At 40.6% G+C, this 18,576-nt stretch overlaps 2 protein-coding genes across 4 annotated transcripts in view; both read left to right on the plus strand.

Moving 5' to 3' along the window:
• The first annotated feature begins 207 nt into the window (after positions 1–207).
• LOC114616637 (H/ACA ribonucleoprotein complex subunit 3) lies at positions 208–925 on the plus strand. The gene is made up of 2 exons (XM_028762068.1): positions 208–338; positions 573–925. The coding sequence occupies exons 1-2, from the start codon at positions 285–287 to the stop codon at positions 711–713; spliced, it is 195 nt and encodes a 64-aa protein (XP_028617901.1). The 5' UTR covers positions 208–284; the 3' UTR covers positions 714–925.
• Positions 926–4,102: 3,177 nt separating this feature from the next.
• LOC114616633 (solute carrier family 12 member 6) overlaps positions 4,103–18,576 on the plus strand; it is an 88,142-nt gene continuing 73,668 nt past the window's right edge. For 2 of the 3 annotated variants that reach the window (XM_028762062.1, XM_028762064.1), the window contains exon 1: positions 4,104–5,204. In XM_028762062.1, the coding sequence (XP_028617895.1) occupies positions 4,934–5,204 (271 nt within the window). In that variant the 5' untranslated portion in view covers positions 4,104–4,933. Of the gene's footprint in view, positions 5,205–18,576 lie in introns of all 3 variants that reach the window. The other variant, XM_028762063.1, reaches the window with a different exon arrangement.

Raw genomic sequence — 18,576 nt, forward strand, 5'->3', positions numbered from 1 at the left:
CCTAATCCCTAGCAGTGCCTGGCACACAGTGGGCAATTTCATGGATCTTAATAACTTTGCAAGGTTGCTGCTAGTTGGAACCCAAGGCCAAGCAAGACTTGCTCTACTATGCCCCCTTCTGGTCACCTGGAGCTGACCGAAGAAATGGACTACATTTCCCAGCATGCCGCGTAGAGACTTCCGTTCAGAGAGGAAGGATATTGGCGCACGGGATTGAGGCGGCTCACTCGGGGCAAACGCGGCTGGCGGTAAACGGAAAGGTGTCTTTCTGCTGTGGGGCAGTCATGTTTCTCCAGTATTACCTCAATGAGCAGGGCGATCGCGTCTACACCCTGAAGGTAAGGGGAGGAAACAACTGTATATCAAAAGGACTAGAAATTTAGATGGGAGGAACGGTTGGAACCGGCCTGCGCAGCCTAGTGAGTGGAGCCATGTCGGAACCAAAACGTGGTAGATGGAGGCTGTGGCTTCTGACCATCGCGTCTCCCGGTCTCAGGTTTCCCATTTTCTTGTCCCCTTCCTATCATACCATTCATATATTGAGATCATTTTATTTTTTTTCCCTTGAGCAGAAATTTGACCCCATGGGACAACAGACTTGCTCTGCCCATCCTGCTCGGTTCTCCCCAGATGACAAATACTCAAGACACCGAATCACCATCAAGAAACGCTTCAAGGTGCTCATGACCCAGCAACCGCGTCCTGTCCTCTGAGGGCTCGTTAATCTCTTGTGCTGCTAGTCCCCCGGCCGATTATCAGCAACCAAACGCACTGTAAGCCTTGAAGCCTTCCCATGCTGTTTAGAATGCTGTCTTACTCACTACGTGAATGAGTCTATATTGATGGGCCTCGCCCGTAAAAGGAACAATTTTTTTTATGTTTTGACTTGCTGCCAGATTATTAAAGATACAATGACTTGAAAGTTCATTTTGTGTGTTGTTGGAGGAAAAGATGGGGGAAAGGTAATAAGTACCGTTGGTAGTAAAAGGCCTCTTGAGAGCTTTTTTTGTTTGTTTGTTTGTTTTTGTTTTTTTTGAGACGGTTTCTCTGTGTGGCCCTGGCTGTCCTGGAACTCACTCTGTAGACCAGGCTGGCCTTGAACTCAGAAATCTGCCTGCCTCTGCCTCCCAAGTGCTGGGATTAAAGGTGTGGGCCACCACTGCCTGGCATTCTTGAGAACTTTCTTAAGCCCTCATTGTAGCCATCGAACTGTGCCATCAGCCGCAGGGTGTTGGGGAAGAGAAGCTGTGAAAGACTCCTACGAAGGTCAGCATTCGTTGGAAAAACTCTACTAATTGTGGCCCCTTTTAAAAATATTCTGAATTCTTCAAAGATTAAAAAACAATGTGTGTATTAGTATTTTTCTGACATGTATCTATGCATATGTGTGCACCAAGGCACCAGTAACCACCAAGGCCAGAGAGGGAGTCAGATCCCTGGTGACTAGAGTTAGACAGTGATAGTCAGCTTTTATGTCGCTGCTAGGGATAGAACACAGGTCCTCTGGGAGAGCACCCCTCTCTCCAGCCCCACCACTACATTTTGAGTTCTGGGATTACAAGTGTGCCCAACCCTGGAAGTTTTCTCTCTTTTTCTTCTTAGTCGGAGTCTCTATGTGGAGCTGGCTGCCGTGGTTCTCAGGTCTAACTGCCTGTGCCTTTGAGCACTACCTTAAAGGCGTGCATCAGCCCATGGAAGTTTCTTAACCAAGTCAGTGAAGTCTGTCTGGTAGTAGGAGGTGTGTCTTCTTGCTTTTTCAGTATTGGATACAATTCTGCCCTTCGCTTGTAAAAATAAGTAAAATATTAGCATTGTTGGCATTATTCCACGCCACCAGCAGACCAAAATAAAAAGACTTCAATCTGGAAGTAGTACTAGGCAATATGGAGGAAAGGAAACTCATGAATCTAGCAAGGGCTTCGAAGGATATTAACATCTGATACATGGCTTAGGGAGCCTGATATCAGTGTTTGGAGGCAAGAAGAGCTGTAAGAGTGGGCTAGGTAGTTTATATAAGTACATGCGAAAAGACTGGTATGTGTTAGAACAAAAATTGTGCAGAATGTCTTTGTAAAGTCTGAATGACCAGCAAGGCTGCCTTAGAAAGTAGATTCCTGAGGAGATGGATTTCTTTTCTTCAAGTGCAATTGTAAATTTTAATCAAGAGCCATAGGCTATATAAAGAAAACCACTCTGTGCATGGTGGTTCATATCTAATCCCAGCATAGAGAGAATGAAGTAGAAGGATCCCTATGAGTCCCAAGCCAGCCAGGGCTATGTAGTTATTCTTGTATCAGAAAACTAAAAGGAAGCCAAGGTTGTACAGAGTAGGTTGAGTGCTTTCTAAAATGCACAACGCCATAGATTGGGTTTAGTCACCCTATTATTCCAGCACTTGGGAAGTGAAGGTAGGTTAGATGTTGAAAGTCATCCTCTGCTATCTAAAGTTTGAGGACAGCCTGTGCAACATGTGTGAATTCATGTCACACTTTGTCTATAAGGAGCAAAAGAGGTATTTGGCCAGCAAAGGTGCTTCGCCAACAAGTCTGCAGACCTGGTTTCAGGTTCAGTTCCTGGGACCCACAAATAGAAGGACTCATGTATATGTACACTCGAGAAATATGTGTGTGTAAAAAAAAAAACCAAACAAAAATAACCAGATTTTTAGTCCTGCCCTCACTCTCACTGATGAGGATAGAATCTAGGGCTTTGGATCTGTCAAATACTCAAAGATTTGATACAGTTTTACATTTTAACAGCTTTCGTTTTATTCTCAGGTTATTAAACTAGACTGGAGGTTGTCATTTAATCAAAGGGATTTTTCCAGACCGGGAATTAAGACAGCTTTCATCCATGTCTTTTAATTGTTCTTTAAAAATATAAATCTTTTATATGTATTTAAGTGCAGTGCCGGCAGAGGTCAGATCGCCTAGACCTGGAATTACAGGCAGTTAAGAGCCACTTGTGAGAACTGGGAACTAAGAAACTAGAGTTTCCTTCAGAGCAATAAATGCGCTTAACCACTGAGGGTCACTCTAGCCTCCTGATCCATTAAGTATAATGATTTAACTATTTGCACCTAGGAGAAACCAAGAACTCAGGAAAGGCTCCAGCGAGTTTCTGCATTTTGATCAAACTTTCAGAAAATTTTCAAGCAAAACATGTTGAACTGAAAGTTATTAAACACTTTGACGAATTAAACACTAAACTTTCTAGTGTTAGTAAAGTAGGTCAAACCCTGGAAATGGTGCAGAACAAATACCCCAATGTCTTTTCCATGTCTGTATAGTTCTTTTTAATGGAAATTTAAGCCTGGCTTGCAATTTCAAAAGGATAGGAACAAGAAGGTGGAAGGTAGCCCACGATGAAGATGAAGATACAGTTGTTTTAGAAAAGACAACTGAAAATTTTCAGAGGTAACATCTAAGGTAAATAGATACAGTTAAGGGAGGTTTGGGTGCCATAAAGTTAAGGTTTTCAGAGAGATTTTAATTAGAGATGATCCTTGCGGTTCCAGGGTCAGTGTACAGTGATTGCCTCTAAGCAGCATACTGAGTACATGCAGTACAAATGACACAAGAGTAGCTCGCCACATGCGTTCAGGCCTTGAGGCCGACTACAGTTCCCGTCGTGCTCTATGTGAAAGTCGCCAGTCCGCGCAGGCGCGCTGCCCTCTGTCTCCGCTCTGCATACTCCGGGCGGGGCTGCTGTTGCCCGCCCGCGGGACGGCGCCGCCCTCTAGCTCCCCAGACTTCTTCAGACGGTTAACCTCGAATGAGGAACGAGCGGGGCGGGAAGGGGAGGGCTGCGGCGGCGCGGGCACAGCCCGCCGCGCCCGGGGCGGGGGGCGGCGAGGTCACGTAACGGCCTCGGACGTCTGCCGGGGAGGGGGCCTACTGCGCGCCGCGGCTCCGAAACGGTTAGCGGCTAGTAAACAACAGCTGCGCGCGCACCCGCATCAGCTGGCGCGAGCTCCCGCACCTGCGACCTCCTCCTCCTTAGCTGGGACCAGCCTGCCTGGCAGTCTTCTCGGCCGAGACCCAAGGAAAGCCGGCGAAAGGCTACCCGCGCCGGGCCCGGGAGGAAAGCGCGTCCTGTCACACGCAGTGCAAACACGGCGAGCGGTCGTGGGCTCGAGGGACTCGCGACGACCTGCCGCGACCCTGCTGTAGGAGCTACCCTGATCCGCTAGCCGCCGCCTCCTCCAGCTCCTTTGCCAGGAGGAGACCTCTGGGAGGCAGGAATCCGCTCTGCCTCGGCATCCTCTCGTTGCTCTCCTCTTTCTCCATCCTGTAGTGTGGGGGTATTTTCCCGTTATGCATGCGCATCTCTCCCACCAGACCCACGTGGATTATCGACCTCAAAAACATCGGGTGGCTCAGCACACACCTCCTCCCAGCCAGACCTGTGGGGTATTCACCTGATACACAACAGGTGGCTGGTGCACACGTTTGCGCAATCTGATCCACGCTCTATACGCCTGATAAGGGTGGGCCTGCATGCTCTGTCCTCTGCTAGAACCGTGGGACACTCGGCAGATAAAGGACTAACTACCTCATCCGGACCCTGGGGGTTGAGCCGAGGGAGGCATCACCAGCTGCTGTGAGATCATGGCTCGGAGCCCTCAGCCCTGGACCAGGGGAGATAGCTAGGATTCTGAAGGAACCAAGTTACACAGCATTAGCATCGTTTTGTTCTCATTTTGTTTCTCAAAAAAAAATATTTTTCAGTTACTGGTGGGGCACTTTATAAAACAATTCGCTTGAATTCTAAGTAGAAGGGTTTTTAATTGGCCTTTTGTGGAATGTAAATCAAGGTAATTGAGTTCTTTTTTTTTTCTTCTGTTTTTGCAATCAAAAGTAGCTAGTGTAGGAGGAAAAGAGGTTTTGTGAGCTTTTCCTTTTTTCTTTGTCAAAAAGGAAAGGAAAAAAAAATGCATCCTCCAGAAGCCACCACCAAGATGTCTTCAGTTCGGTTCATGGTGACACCAACGAAGATTGATGACATTCCAGGTTTGTCAGACACCAGCCCGGACCTCAGTTCTCGATCTAGTTCTCGAGTAAGATTTAGCTCCCGAGAAAGTGTGCCAGAAACAAGCCGAAGTGAGCCTATGAGTGAACTGTCTGGGGCCACCACTTCTCTGGCAACTGTTGCCCTAGATCCTCCCAGTGACCGGACTTCTAACCCCCAGGATGTTACCGAGGGTAAGTAGAGACTTGGAGAACAGCATGTTCCAACCCCTGGGTTGACCATGCTGGGTAACTACCCTATTCCATTTTATAGTAATCACCTGGAATTAAGGCCCCTTTGCTAACGAGTGTGGGGATAATAGCGACAGTTAGTAGGTCACTGCAGTAGCCTTTTTGGCGTGGGAAGGTAGCTGGCAAGAGGACAAGGAAATGTATATTTTGATCCTCCTCATTTTTGTCTTATAACTAAAGTGACTGTGGTTAAAGATAAATAACAAAAAATTAAATCGCTTACAAAACAAAAAAATCCTAAACTAAAATTTTATTGGGCTGGATATGTGCTTTCTAGAGAGCTTTGGGGTTTTGACTCCTAAATCAGCGTTTAAGGCAGGTTGCAAGGAGTAGTTACTTGTGTCTTAGTGGCTTCTTTCAAAGACTTTGTTGGGCATCATAAAATTATTTTTTGAAATTTATGTTTTTATAGAATATTTAAAGTAACTGAATTCACTCAAGGAGATGTTATTCTCTTGAACGAATGGAACTTGCAAGAGGGGTTTTTAGTGCCTGATTCTTACATCATTTCCTTTCTGAGCTATAGATAACTATTTTGTATATTGTTAATTGGGTTTCTGTAGTCAGGACATATAGAAACCACCTATTGACCACTTTCCAGACTTGACCTTGAACTGACCAGACTAACTTGTATTGGAAATTTTCATTTGATTTAGTGGGCAGAGGTGGTGCAAAGAGAAAAGTTACTTTTCTTCAGACTCAATTAAAAAGTTTGAGAACTGCTTCTTAAGTTTTATGCTACATTCTGACCAGCATAACCTTTATTTTTTTTTAAGTTTTTCCTTAAGAATCTTAAAGACGTTTAAAATTTCTACACAAGTTTGAAACTATGGCCTTAGCCACTGACTTGTTAAAGCAAGACTGACTTACCATTTCCGGTCTCAGGAAATACTGTTCCTCCTGACCTTAAGTGTTCCGGAAGCCAAAATAGTTTTAGTTCCTCAAATTTGTTTGTTTTCTATGTCTTGAGAAAGGTAGACTTGGTAAAGCTTACAGTTCCAGAATTTACTAATCTTTAGCTAGTCATATTTCTTTTATAGCAGTAGTATGTGTTAATACCTGGTCTAATTGCTGTCCATTGCTTAATAAACCTTACACTGGATTATATACACTGTGTTAAAATTAAAATATGAAATAAAAGATCCTAACTTTCTTTTCTACCATATCTATCTATCTATCTATCTATCTATCTATCTATCTATCTATCTATCTATCTATCTATCTTTCTATGACAGGATCTCAAGTAGCTAAGGCTGAATTTTCTATGTGGTCAAGGATGAGCTTGAACCTGCCTCTACCTCCCAAGTGTTGGGATTGAAGGCCTTCTCAACCACACCCAGTTTTATGTGATGTTGTGGATGGAACTCAAGGCCTCTTGCATGCTAGGCAGGCACCAAATTACTTCCAAATTATAGTTTTAATCTTTAATTCATCACACTACATTTGAATTGTTAAAAAATGCCAGTTAAAAACTACAATGTACATAAGTCCCTTCAAGGAGTACTGATACCTTTTCATTCAGTTCTATAATCCAGTCAGCTTGATCAGGTCTTACATCCTATGTCCCTACTCAAGACTATGACTACAATGTCTACATCACTTTGTTGTGTTTATTTACATATTATCTTTCCAAACCAGACTATAAAGTTCTAGAGGACAGGGGAACAGTGTTTGGACTTAGAATAATGTATGATATCACATCTATTTTGTGCTCAGTAGTGAGTCAAAGAACTTCCAGACATATCCAAAAAGAAATTCAACAGAATTTTAAAGGATATGGTGAAGGACCAAAGGTGATGGCACACTCCGTTAATCTCAGCACTTGGGAGGCAGAGGCAGGTGATCTGTGAGTTCAAGGCCAGCTGTGCCTGCATGCATATGTGTGTTTCTGTGTGTGTGTGTGTGTGTGTGTGTATGTATGAATATGATAAAGGAGATAGATGAAAGGCAACTACTGAAGCAGAGAAGAGAAGCAGATTTTGTGTGTGTGTGTGTGTGTGATGTATAACCAGAGAATTGTTTTAAATGTTTCTGTCCTAGTGCCATTTTTAGACATTCTGATTTATTTAGATTAATATTAAAAAACAAAAACCTCTCCAGCTGGTTCTGCTATGAAAACAGTGCTGACTACAGCTCAAATGGAAGAATGACTAATGCTACATACATGAAAAATACTTTTAATGTCATTTGAAAGGTGATCCAACGTGCACCAAGTGTTTAGGATACATCTAGCTTTTTAAGAAAATATTAGAGGATGTTATACAATACTTACCTACATTTGGAATCATTACATCATTTTTTCTTTGTTTTGTTTTGTTTTCGAAACAGGGTTTCTCTGTGTAGCCCTGGCTGTCCTGGAACTCACTCTGTAGACCAGGCTGGCCTTGAACTCAGAAATCCACCTCCCTCTGCCTCCCAAGTGCTGGGATTAAAGGTGTGTGCCACCACTGCTCAGCTGCATTTCTTGTGGAAGTTACCCTACCCAGTTCCTCTCCCAGTTCTGTGATTTTGTATAAGTAGGTCTCATCCAATCCCAAGCCCTTTTCATAGGGCAGTGGTTTTAAAATGCGAAGCACTTTTTTGTTTGTTTTTTACTACAAAGTCCCACTATACAGTCCTAGCTGGACTAGAACTTGCTACAAAGGCCATGTTGGACTTGAATTCACAGAGCTGTCTGCCTCTGCCTCCTGAGTGCTAATATTAAAAGGTTGTAACTCCATTCTCAGCCTCACCAAGCATTACTTTTTTTTTTTTTTTTTTTTTTTTTTTTTTTTTTTTTTTTTTTGAGACAGGGTTTCTCTTTATAGCCCGGGCTGTTCTGGAACTCACTCTGTAGACCAGGCTCCACCTGTCTCTGCCTCCCAAGTGCTGGGATTAAAGGCGTGCGCCACCACCACCTGGCTATGATACTTTGGTCTCTAAAGCTAGTAGAATTCCAAGATCAAGTCATAGAAGTGAGATGTGTGGACCATAATTGATACATTGACAAAAGAAAAATTACACTTAGTATGGCTCATTTTAAAACCTGATAGTATACTAATATTACTCTATCACAAAAGCAATCAGCCAAATTCAGAATATGGGAAATTGTATTTAATGAGTTACATTCTTCAAAACATGAATGGCACAGGTTAGAAGTAGAGTGATCTATAGATTAAAAAGAGCCATGTCAATTAAATGCAGTGTGTAGGTTTGGTTTAGCTCCTACAGTGGCCAGAAGGACTATAAAAAGACACTTGTGAGATAATGGGAACTGGGTAGATAGTGTGTATCTGTAGTCCCAGTACTCAAGATAACAGAATATAGGAATCAGTTATACCTACAAACAGTCCTCCAGCCTAGACAGCATAGTGAGACACTGCCGCAAAAACAAATCAAAGTCTGGTAGATCTGACTGCCCTTGAAATCACTCTGTAGACCAAGATGTCCTCAAACTTGGAGATTGGACTGCCTCTGCCTCTCAGGTGTTGTTATTAATGGTGTTTGTCACCACCACCACCACCACCTTAATTACATATGAAGGCAAAACCACATAACATACATATGTAGTACATACATGAGACATTTTGCCTGAGCAGTAGTTCAATGGTTGGTTAGTAAAGAATATTTTCTTACTTCTAAGGTATACCTTTGTCCTGTTTTAACATTTCTTGTTTTCAGAACATTTTATTCCTGCTGCCCTTGAATGTCTGTATATGTGTGTGTGAACATGTGTGTGTTGTTAAGAGACTGAACCCAGGGTCTGTTGCCTTGCTAACAATGGCCTGCCATGTTCTGCCACTGAGAAGTCTCCAGACATATATTTAAATTTTGTTGTTGTACTAAAGGTTGGTCTCTGTGTAACTCTTATAGGTTCACTTTGTCTCAAATTCATTAATCTTCTACCTCTATTACCTAAGTGCATATTTTATTTTTGAAGTGAGATGCATGCACAAGTGTGTGCACGCATGTGTGCGTGCATGCGTGTGTGTATGCATGTGCATTCACAAACGTGAGCGTGCATTTGTAAGCCAGAATCTTAGGTATCATCTCTGCAGCTACCCATCTTACTTTTGAGATAGGGTCTCTCACTGATATTTGGTGCTCATTAATTAGGATAGGCTGGCTGGGCTGGATAGCTGTTATTCCAATTTTTAAGCTCCTTCTAAGTCAGTAATGAACCTTAATTTACAAGGTTCATAATCCAAGTCAGAATAAATACTCTCATGGACTGATAAGATGGTTTGTGGCTAAAGACACATGCCGCCAAACCTGATGACCTGAGTTCAGTCTTAGGACCCACACGATGGAAAGAGAAAACCAGTTCCTAAAAGGTTATTTATTATCTGTCTTCCACCAGCATATGTACATGAATTAATGCGCATGTGCGCAAATACACACCCCCCAAATATGTAATAAATCTGAGAACTATAGAAAATTTAAAATATCGAAATTTTTTTCCATAGAGTAACTGATAAGATGGAAGTTTTGAAATGTGCAGTATTTAGGGCTGGAGAAGTGGCTCCGCACACTCTTCTTGCAGAAGGCCTCAATGGAGTATGAGTCTCAGCACTCACGCCAGGCATCTCGCAGGAGCCTGTATCTCCAGCTTCAGGGGACCGATGACTCCTCCAAGGGCACTGCTGTTCATTCACCTGCACACACAGTCCTACCAACATGTAAATACAATTAAAAATAGTTTTTTAAAAATGTGTAGTTTTTAAAATTAAAAAGCTCAGAACTAGAAAAAAAGCAATATTAAGTCATAAGTGGCAGGTATATGGTTTTTTTGTTGTTTTGATTTTTATATTTAGTTTAGTTTTTCTTTTGATATTTTATTTTTGTGGGTATAAGTGTGCACCATAAGGCACATGCAGAGGTTTAAGAAAAGTTTGAAGAGGTGGTTCTCTTCCAGCATGTAAGTCCTAGAGACTGAATCCAGGTAGCTGGGCTTTGAAACAAATGCCTGTGACCTTTGTCACCTCAGCGACCCCTTATGTTTACTTTTTACTCCTAATTTTAGTTCTTTGTATTTAAGATCTCTCTTTAGTCAGGAACTAGCCTCATTCCAGCCTCTAGGTTCCTCACCTAATTAATCAGTGGCAGCTTTTGCTTTGCTGTTTATTGGTGAATTTAATAAACCTTGGTATGTTTCAAAGTGACCTTGAGAAGTCTATACACAAAAGGCAGTTGATAGCATTTATCTGTTTGCTTTCATAATCATTTAGTACATTTAAGATTTTTGGCTAAATGGCACTTAAGTTTCTTCCAGCTTACCAGTTAGGTTTGCCTTCACTTTGATGAAAAGCTCTTCATTTTACATAATGTTGGTTAAAGAAAAAAGAAAACACTATTAAATAAAAACCTGGGCATACACATGTACTTTTTCACCTAAGGAGTGACTACAGTTGTCTGTACAGGAAGTTACAACACAGATTAAACTTTTTAAAAAAATATTTATGTATGTATTTATTTTATGTATGTGAGTACACTGTCGCTGTCTTCAGACACACCAAAAGAGGGCATCAGATTCTATTGCAGATGGTTGTGAGTCACCATGTGGTTGCTGGTAATTCAGGTCCTCTGGAAGAGCAGTCAGTGCTCTTAACTGCTGAGCCATCTCTCCAGCCCTAAACTCTTTTTTTCCCTAGATTTATTTATTTTATGTATGTGAGTGCTCTATCTGTATGTGCACCTGCTGCCAGAAGAGAAACTGATTATAGTTGCAATTTGTTTTGCTTTGAGGTTATTTGCATTATTACTTTAAACATATAAATAATGTTTATTTTCATTATTGAAAATATGAAAAGTGGCTAGTTACATCCTAAGATACATACAAAGGACTTATGATTGATTTCTTTCCTAGGTTAGCAGTGTGCTCTATTCCACTTAAGGGACTAAGCACAGGCAGGAGCTAGGATTCATGTTCTTCTGTATAAATAATGTTTTTTCCTTTCCTGAAAAAATAAAAGCAAGATTTGAATTTTTTTCACCATGGATTTTTGTTTGTTTTGTTTTGTTTTTTTCCTGTGCTAAGATAAATTTTTTCTTGTCTAATAAAAAAATCTGAGGCATCAGATAAGTAGACTGGCCAGATTCGTGGTAATCATTGAAAAGTAGTGATTGAGGCCAGGAGTAGTGTTTATGTCTTACATAACCTGCCAGAATGTTTATTAAATTGTAATTATATAGTAATATAGCAGATTCATGAAAGAAATACCCTGGGACATTATTTTGCCTGACATTTGGAGGAAAGCTACAAACAGAAGGCAATACAATTACATGTTCTCTAGATTGCTAGCGTCCGTGTTTCTTAAAGGAAATTCAGCCTAAGAAAATGTATGTGTGCTCATATCTAGTGCAGTGTAGTACTGCTGAGTCACTGCACACTTTACATTAGTCTAGTGCAGTGTAGTACTGCTGAGTCACTGCACACTCTACATTAGTCTAGCAGTAAAGTTAGTAAATATTCATGTTTTGAGCCAAGTCTTAGTGAAGTTTTGTATCTTTTTTCTTTATTCTTTTTTTTTTTTTTTTTTGTTTTTCAAGACAGGGTTTCTCTGTGCAGCCCTGGCTGTCCTGGAACTCACTTTGTAGACCAGGCTGGCCTTGAACTCAGAAATCCGCCTGCCTCTGCCTCCCAAGTGCTGGGATCAAAGGCGCGCTACCACCACCCGGCCTTTTCTTGATTCTTTATTTTTATTACTTCTCCTCCTCCTCCTCCTCCTGACAGGGGTTTTTTTGTATAGCTTTAACTGGCCTAGAACTAGCTCTGTAGACCAGGCAGAGTCCTGCCTGCCCCTGCCTTTGGAGTGCTGAAAGTAACCGCTGCCCGGCCTGCCTGGCTTCTTCTTCTTCTTCTTTTTTTTTTGTTGTTGGTTTTTTGGTTTTTGTTTTTTGTTTGTTTGTTTGCTTGTTTGTTTCGAGACAGGGTTTCTCTGTGTAGTCCTGGCTGTCCTGGAACTCACTTTGTAGACCAGGCTGGCCTCAAAACTCAGAAATCCACCTGCCTCTACCGCCCGGCCTGCCTGGCTTCTTTATTTATCTTTTAATGTTTTTTTTTGTTTTTTTTTACCGCCCGGCCTGCCTGGCTTCTTTATTTATCTTTTAATGTTTTTTTTTGTTTTTTTGTTTTTGTTTTTGTTTTGTTTTTTTGAGGCAGTCTTGCTGCTGTTTAGCCCAATTGGCCTTGAATGTGGATCTTCCCCCTTCAACCTGAGTTCCTGGATACTAGGCGTTCACCCCCACCATATCTGGCTCAGGAAATCTCTTCGGAAATGGACTTTTGGAGGGGGGAAGAAACGAAGCAGTGATTCATAAAATCATTTTTTTTTTGAAGTAGAAATTAAATGAACAAGGATGGTCCTGAACTGGGGAAGCCACTCAGTGATAGACTACTAACATAGCATATGCAAGGCCCTGGGGTCAACAGTTGGCACCACAGAGAAACTATTGCTTGATTAATCAATTATTTTGTTAACAAAGACATTTTCTTTGAGACTTAGTTTTCCTTATGTTTTTTAAGACTATGTTTATAGTTTTGACAATACATCCCATAGTGTTATGTTTATATTCTGTAGACTTTTCATCAGTAGACATGCATTGTTAACCTGCCAATCACTTAATAACAGAAAAATGAAATGTGTAGATGGGATATTGAACTGCAGTGAGGAACTGAGATGTTTGTATTCTTAGCCACCAATGCTGCCTCATTGGTTGGTGATTCTTGGATCCAACTTACACCTAAGTTCAGTGACATTAGACCAAGGGAACAGCAGTCCTGTACAGGAAGTTACAACACAGACTAAACTCTCTTGTTTTTCTAAGATTTTTCTATTTTATGTATGTATGTGCACTCGCATACCAGAAGACGACATCAGATCACATTATAGATGGTTTTGAGCCACCATGAGGTTGCTAGGAATTGAACTCAGGACCACTAGAAGAGCAGCTAGTGCTCTTAACTACTGAGCCATTTCTCCAACCTCATGGATTAAACTCTTAAGAGACAACTTTAAGAGCCAGACACTTAGTTTCCAGAGGCATTTAGTAATACCTCATTTAATGTTTGGACCTTGCTGCCAAAAATGACTGAGTTAGCCATCACGTCCTATTACATCCCTCCAGTGAACACTCACAGCTTTGGGCTCCTGAAGAAGTGACCGGTCTGAGCAGAGCAGTGGGGTGTTATGTTCTCCTGGTTCTTGCTTGCTTGTGTATTGTACTCACGGTTGTACAGTTCATTGACTAACAAGACTGAACTCTCTTGCAGGGCTGGAGACAGTGTCTTGCATTGTTTCTTACCCATTTCTGGTACCTACTGGACACTGTAATAGTATAGAGTAAATGCATGATTCTTTGAGAGTCTTGAGGCCTCAACCAGAGGACTCTGCCTTTTGTTCTCTACAACAGTATGAATCTACCAGGAAGGAATGTCTCATCTTTTATCTATAAGACTTTCAGCCCTAAAATTTATTAAATATTAACCACTACAATCATTTTATAGAAATCTGTTTTCATAGCTTTTAAATAGTATGTCCTTGCTATCCTTGTTACCTGGTCTTCACAACAGTAATTCACTCACCCTTTCTGTACTTGTATGCTACGTGAGATAAAACTTAGAATTTTAAGTCATTTAAATTGAAAATTGTTTTAGATACTTAATTTTATGTGTATGAGTGTTTCGCCTACATGTATGTGTGAGCACTACATGCATACCTAGAGCCTTGAGAGGTCAGGAGAAGCACTGGATCCTCTGGAACTGGAGGTATAGAAGGTTGTGTGCTACCATGTGGATGCTGGAGTTGAATTCAGTTCTGCTAGAATAAGTGCTCTTAACCATTGAGCCATCTTCCTGGCCCATTAGTTTGATATTTTAACCTATTATTCAGTCTCTCCATAGCAAATAGATAAAAGGGTTTGCTGAATATGATAAATAGGGAAGGTGTAGGTAGATCTTTTACTGGAAAATGAGAGTATACTTAGCAGACTCCACCAATAGCAGCCACTCTATCTGGGAGGTGTTTACAACATTCTGTAAAACACCCATTCCGAGTGTAGTATGCAGACAGTGTTGGGTCATATTGCCTATCTGAGGAAGTAAGGTTGAAATGAAATTTTAGAAGTTGCATAGTAGCTTAATAGAGTAATACTATATCTGCTGAGTTTCATGATTTAAAAACTTGGGATTTATTTGGTATATCTTTATTTCATTTATTTCATTAATTCACCTTGTTATTCATAAGATTATTAACATGTAATGAATTGAATATTTAAAAAATTGTGCTTGGCCTGGTTGCACACTCCTGAGAAGGTGGAGGCAGGATGATCAGGGCTTTAAAGCCAGTCTCCATTGCATGATGAGTTTGAGGCTGGGCTGGGCCAGGCTGAGCCATATGAGACCAAGTCTCATTAAATAGAAAAAAAGACTTCACCAGAAATAGTTTGCAAAACACTATTCTAAAACAGCAGTTAATCATCTTTTATACTTGTGCCTGACCCTCCAAATGACACTACACTCAATGGAGGGATTGAGTAGTTTCTCTACCATTGGTTCTAAGTAGGAGTCTGGAATAGGTTTTTCTTTCATGCAACTGTTTTTATCTAAGAATCACTGCTCTAGGGCTGGGAAAATGAGTTTGTATGAGAGTGCTTACTGTATAAGCATGGGGATCTGAGTTCAAATCCCAGCTCCCACATTAAGGCCTAGTATGTCTGTATGTGTCTGTAATCCCAGCATCGGGAGATGGCAACTGGTAGATCTTGGGCTCACTGGCCAGTCTGCTTTTCCAGATTCAGTGAACTTCAACTTCTATGAAAGACTTTGTCTCAAGAGAATAAGGCAGAAAGACATAAAAGAGAGAACACTTTATTTCATTTTCTGACTTACACATACACATATGAACACGCTCCAACACACACACACACACACAAAAGATCTTTGTTCAAAAATGTAACATAGGTTTCTTTACAAGATAAGTTTTATACTTTATAAATTCTTCAGTTCAGACATTTTAAATAAATGATAGATGGAGGAACTCATGAGGGCTTGCGCCTAACTGAGGAGTTATTGGTAGCTAACAGCTGCTGGAGAAGTGAATGAGGGGGCATTTTTCTTCAGTGGTGTAAACACTGGTAGGTAGCCTGTGCCCTGACTAACCCATACCATGCTCATGCAAGCAACACTAATTAACTTGAGTGGGTCACTTAAAAAAATACATGAATCTAGAAAGGGGATTTACTGGAAAGAAAGAATTCGGTGGGAGTGAGAAGAACAAAAGAGGGTAAGGAAGCAATATTATCAAAATATGTTCTATACATTTATAAAAGTGTCCACATAAATGAAAGTATAATTTTTAACTTACTTGAGTGCTGGCTAATGGTTACCATGATTTAGTAAAAATATCTACTTAAAGCCAGATGTGCTTGTGCAGGCCTTAAATTCCCGCACTAGGGAGGCAGCAGCAGATAGATCTTTGTGAGGCTAGACCAGCCTGATATATGTAGTGAGCTCCAGACCCTGTTTCAAAAACCAGAATCAGAAAGCCTACCATAACTATTGTGAAAACAATCATATGTTGGAACTCTTCAAGTACTTGCTGCTGCCTTTACTATTTGTTTAAAATGCCGTTGGAAATAAAATGAATACTGTCGTGTATAGTCATCTATTGGACTTGATTTGAAGGGTCCACCTCAGGTATTTATTTAGCTCCTAACAGCAGAGAAAGTACTTTAAACGCTGTCTAAAAACTGCAGGAGTTTAGGAGAAGTTCATGTGATTTGAATCTGTTTCAAGGCCAGAATTCATTGCACTTCACTGAGGATTCTCAGTGAGCACTATACTTTCATAAACTCTTATCCTGTGTGGTATGTGGTCATATGTGTATAAGTTAATGAGAGAATTCTGTGAACATGTATATGCAGATGAAGACTGCACAGTGTGGGCTCATGGTATCTAGTCTGTTGTATCTATGTTCTGTTTTAAAAATGTTTTTATTTTTATTGTGTATGTATTGCTATTTTGCCTGTATGTATGCCTGTGTCCATGTGTGTACCTGATGCCCATGGAGGTCAGAAGAGGGCAATGGATTCCCTTGGACTGGAATTACAGATGGTTGTGAGATTCCTTGTTGGTGTTAGGAATCAAAAATCCAGGTTCTCTGGAAGAACAGCCAATGAACAGCTGAGCCATCTCTCCTGCTTCTGTGTCCAGTTTTTAAAGATAATATGCCTGAACCTTTGATCAAATTTAATTTTATATTTAATTTTAAAGTGGGTTCTGTCTGGGCAGAGGTGGCGCACGCCTTTAATCCCAGCACTTGGGAGGCAGAGACAGGTTGATTTCTGAGTTCGAGGCCAGCCTGGTCTACAGAGTGAGTTCCAAGACAGCCAGGGCTACACAGAGAAACCCTGTCTCAAAAAAAAAAAAAAAGTGTGTTCTATTTAAATTTAAATATACTACAAAATGTTTAACATATCTGTGGGATGTTCTCAAGAGTGCACAAAATGGCACATGTCATAGTTCATGTTTTAAGATACATAGAACAGTTAAATATCGGGGGTTTTGCTTTCTACTTACTAATAGTTTTCTTATGTCATGGACCCAACTTTCAAATAGGTGCTAGAAGAAACTTAAAACTATTTCAAGGTAGGCATGATGCCCCTTATTTCTCTCACTATAAGGAGGCTGAGGCAGGAGGATCATAAGATCCAGACCAGCTTAGGCTACTATCAAGACCCAGTCTCAAAATGAAGACAAAAAAACAAAAATGACAACAAAACCATTCAGCAATCAGATCATATGCCTCTAGGCTGGGTGTGGTGACACCACCTTTAATCCCATCATGTGGGAGGCAGAGGCATCTCTGTGAGTTTGAGGCTAGTCTGGTCTACAGAGTAAGTTCAGAATAGTCAGAACTACATAGTGGGACCCTGTCTCAAAAACAAAACAAAACAAAAAAACAAAAACCAACCAACCAAACAAAGCTAAAGATCATATGGCTCTATTATATTCATATATAACTGTCAGTTTCCAAAAACCAAGATAAAAATGCATATGATTTGACCAAAATTTGAGTATTTTTGCCATTGGAGAGAATAATTAAAACATTTTATGATTTGATAATTTTTGTGAAAATAATTTTGTACTAACTTGTCCTTGTTCTAGTCTCTTCACTGTGTTTAACTCATCTTTATTTTTATTTATTTTTAGTTTTTTTGGTTTTTTGAGACAGGGTTTCTCTGTATAGCCCTGGCTCTTCTGGAACTCACTCTGTAGACCAGGCTGGCCTCAAACTCAGAAATCCACCTGCCTCTGCCTCCCAAGTGCTGGGATTAAAGACGTGCGCCACCACCGCCCGGCTTTAATTTTTTTTTAAATAAACGGCTTGAATCAGACAAAACACTGGTTATAATGAATTGTAAGTTCAACCTAAAAATACATAATTGCATGGGGTGGCACAGTAAGTTATAATTTAAAAATAATTATCTCAGATAGCCTCGTTCTTTTGAAGGATGACAGTTCTGACAATTTGAAGATAGTTACAAATAAACGGTTTTTACTGAAACTAATTAGCAAAGAAAATATGTCTACACTGTTGAAGGAGACATTAAAGATGCTCCATTGCATAAAGACCGATGGCCTGGCCTGGGTATCTTATTAATTTTAAATGCTGCACATTTTAAAAACGTGACAGTGTAAATATTTCAAACCTGCACAACAACCCTCTCAACATCCACAGCTCTAAAATGAAGCACAAGCAAAACATTTATGCAGCTCTTGAACCTGTGTGTGAAAAGGAGGGTAGCCCCACAGGAATGCTGAGAGTCATCTTCCATTGGAACGTTTCCTACGGTTTCATTAGGAAAATGTTCAAACATACAGCAAACTTGAAGGACTAATGCAGTGCCCACTCATAATTTTTATTCTGTAGGTTACTATACCTTTCCCCTTCATTTATCTATTTTTAAGCATTTTAAAGTTGTAGGAATCAAAATGCTTCACCCAACAACACTGATATGTGTTTCATTTGCAAAATGCTTCACCCAACAACACTGATATGTGTTTCATTTGTGTTGTCTATAGTGCATAATCTCTAATGCTGTGGTGTGAATTTACCCAATTTCTCCTATTCCCTGTTGAGTAACAGTCCTCTGTCTAAATCTACTGAAGTGTTTATCCTATTGATTTATAGATACTGGCCTGTTCCCTATTTGGGCCACTTGGATCATTGTGAAAAAAGCTGCTATATACATACTTGATTTTTTTGGGGGGGTGGGGGAACTACATCTTTTAGTACTCTTTGTTAAAAATACCAAGAGGGTTTGCTGGGTCATA

This window comes from Grammomys surdaster, unplaced genomic scaffold (genome assembly GCF_004785775.1).
Source record: "Grammomys surdaster isolate TR1022 unplaced genomic scaffold, NIH_TR_1.0 332767, whole genome shotgun sequence".
NCBI lineage: Eukaryota > Metazoa > Chordata > Mammalia > Rodentia > Muridae > Grammomys > Grammomys surdaster.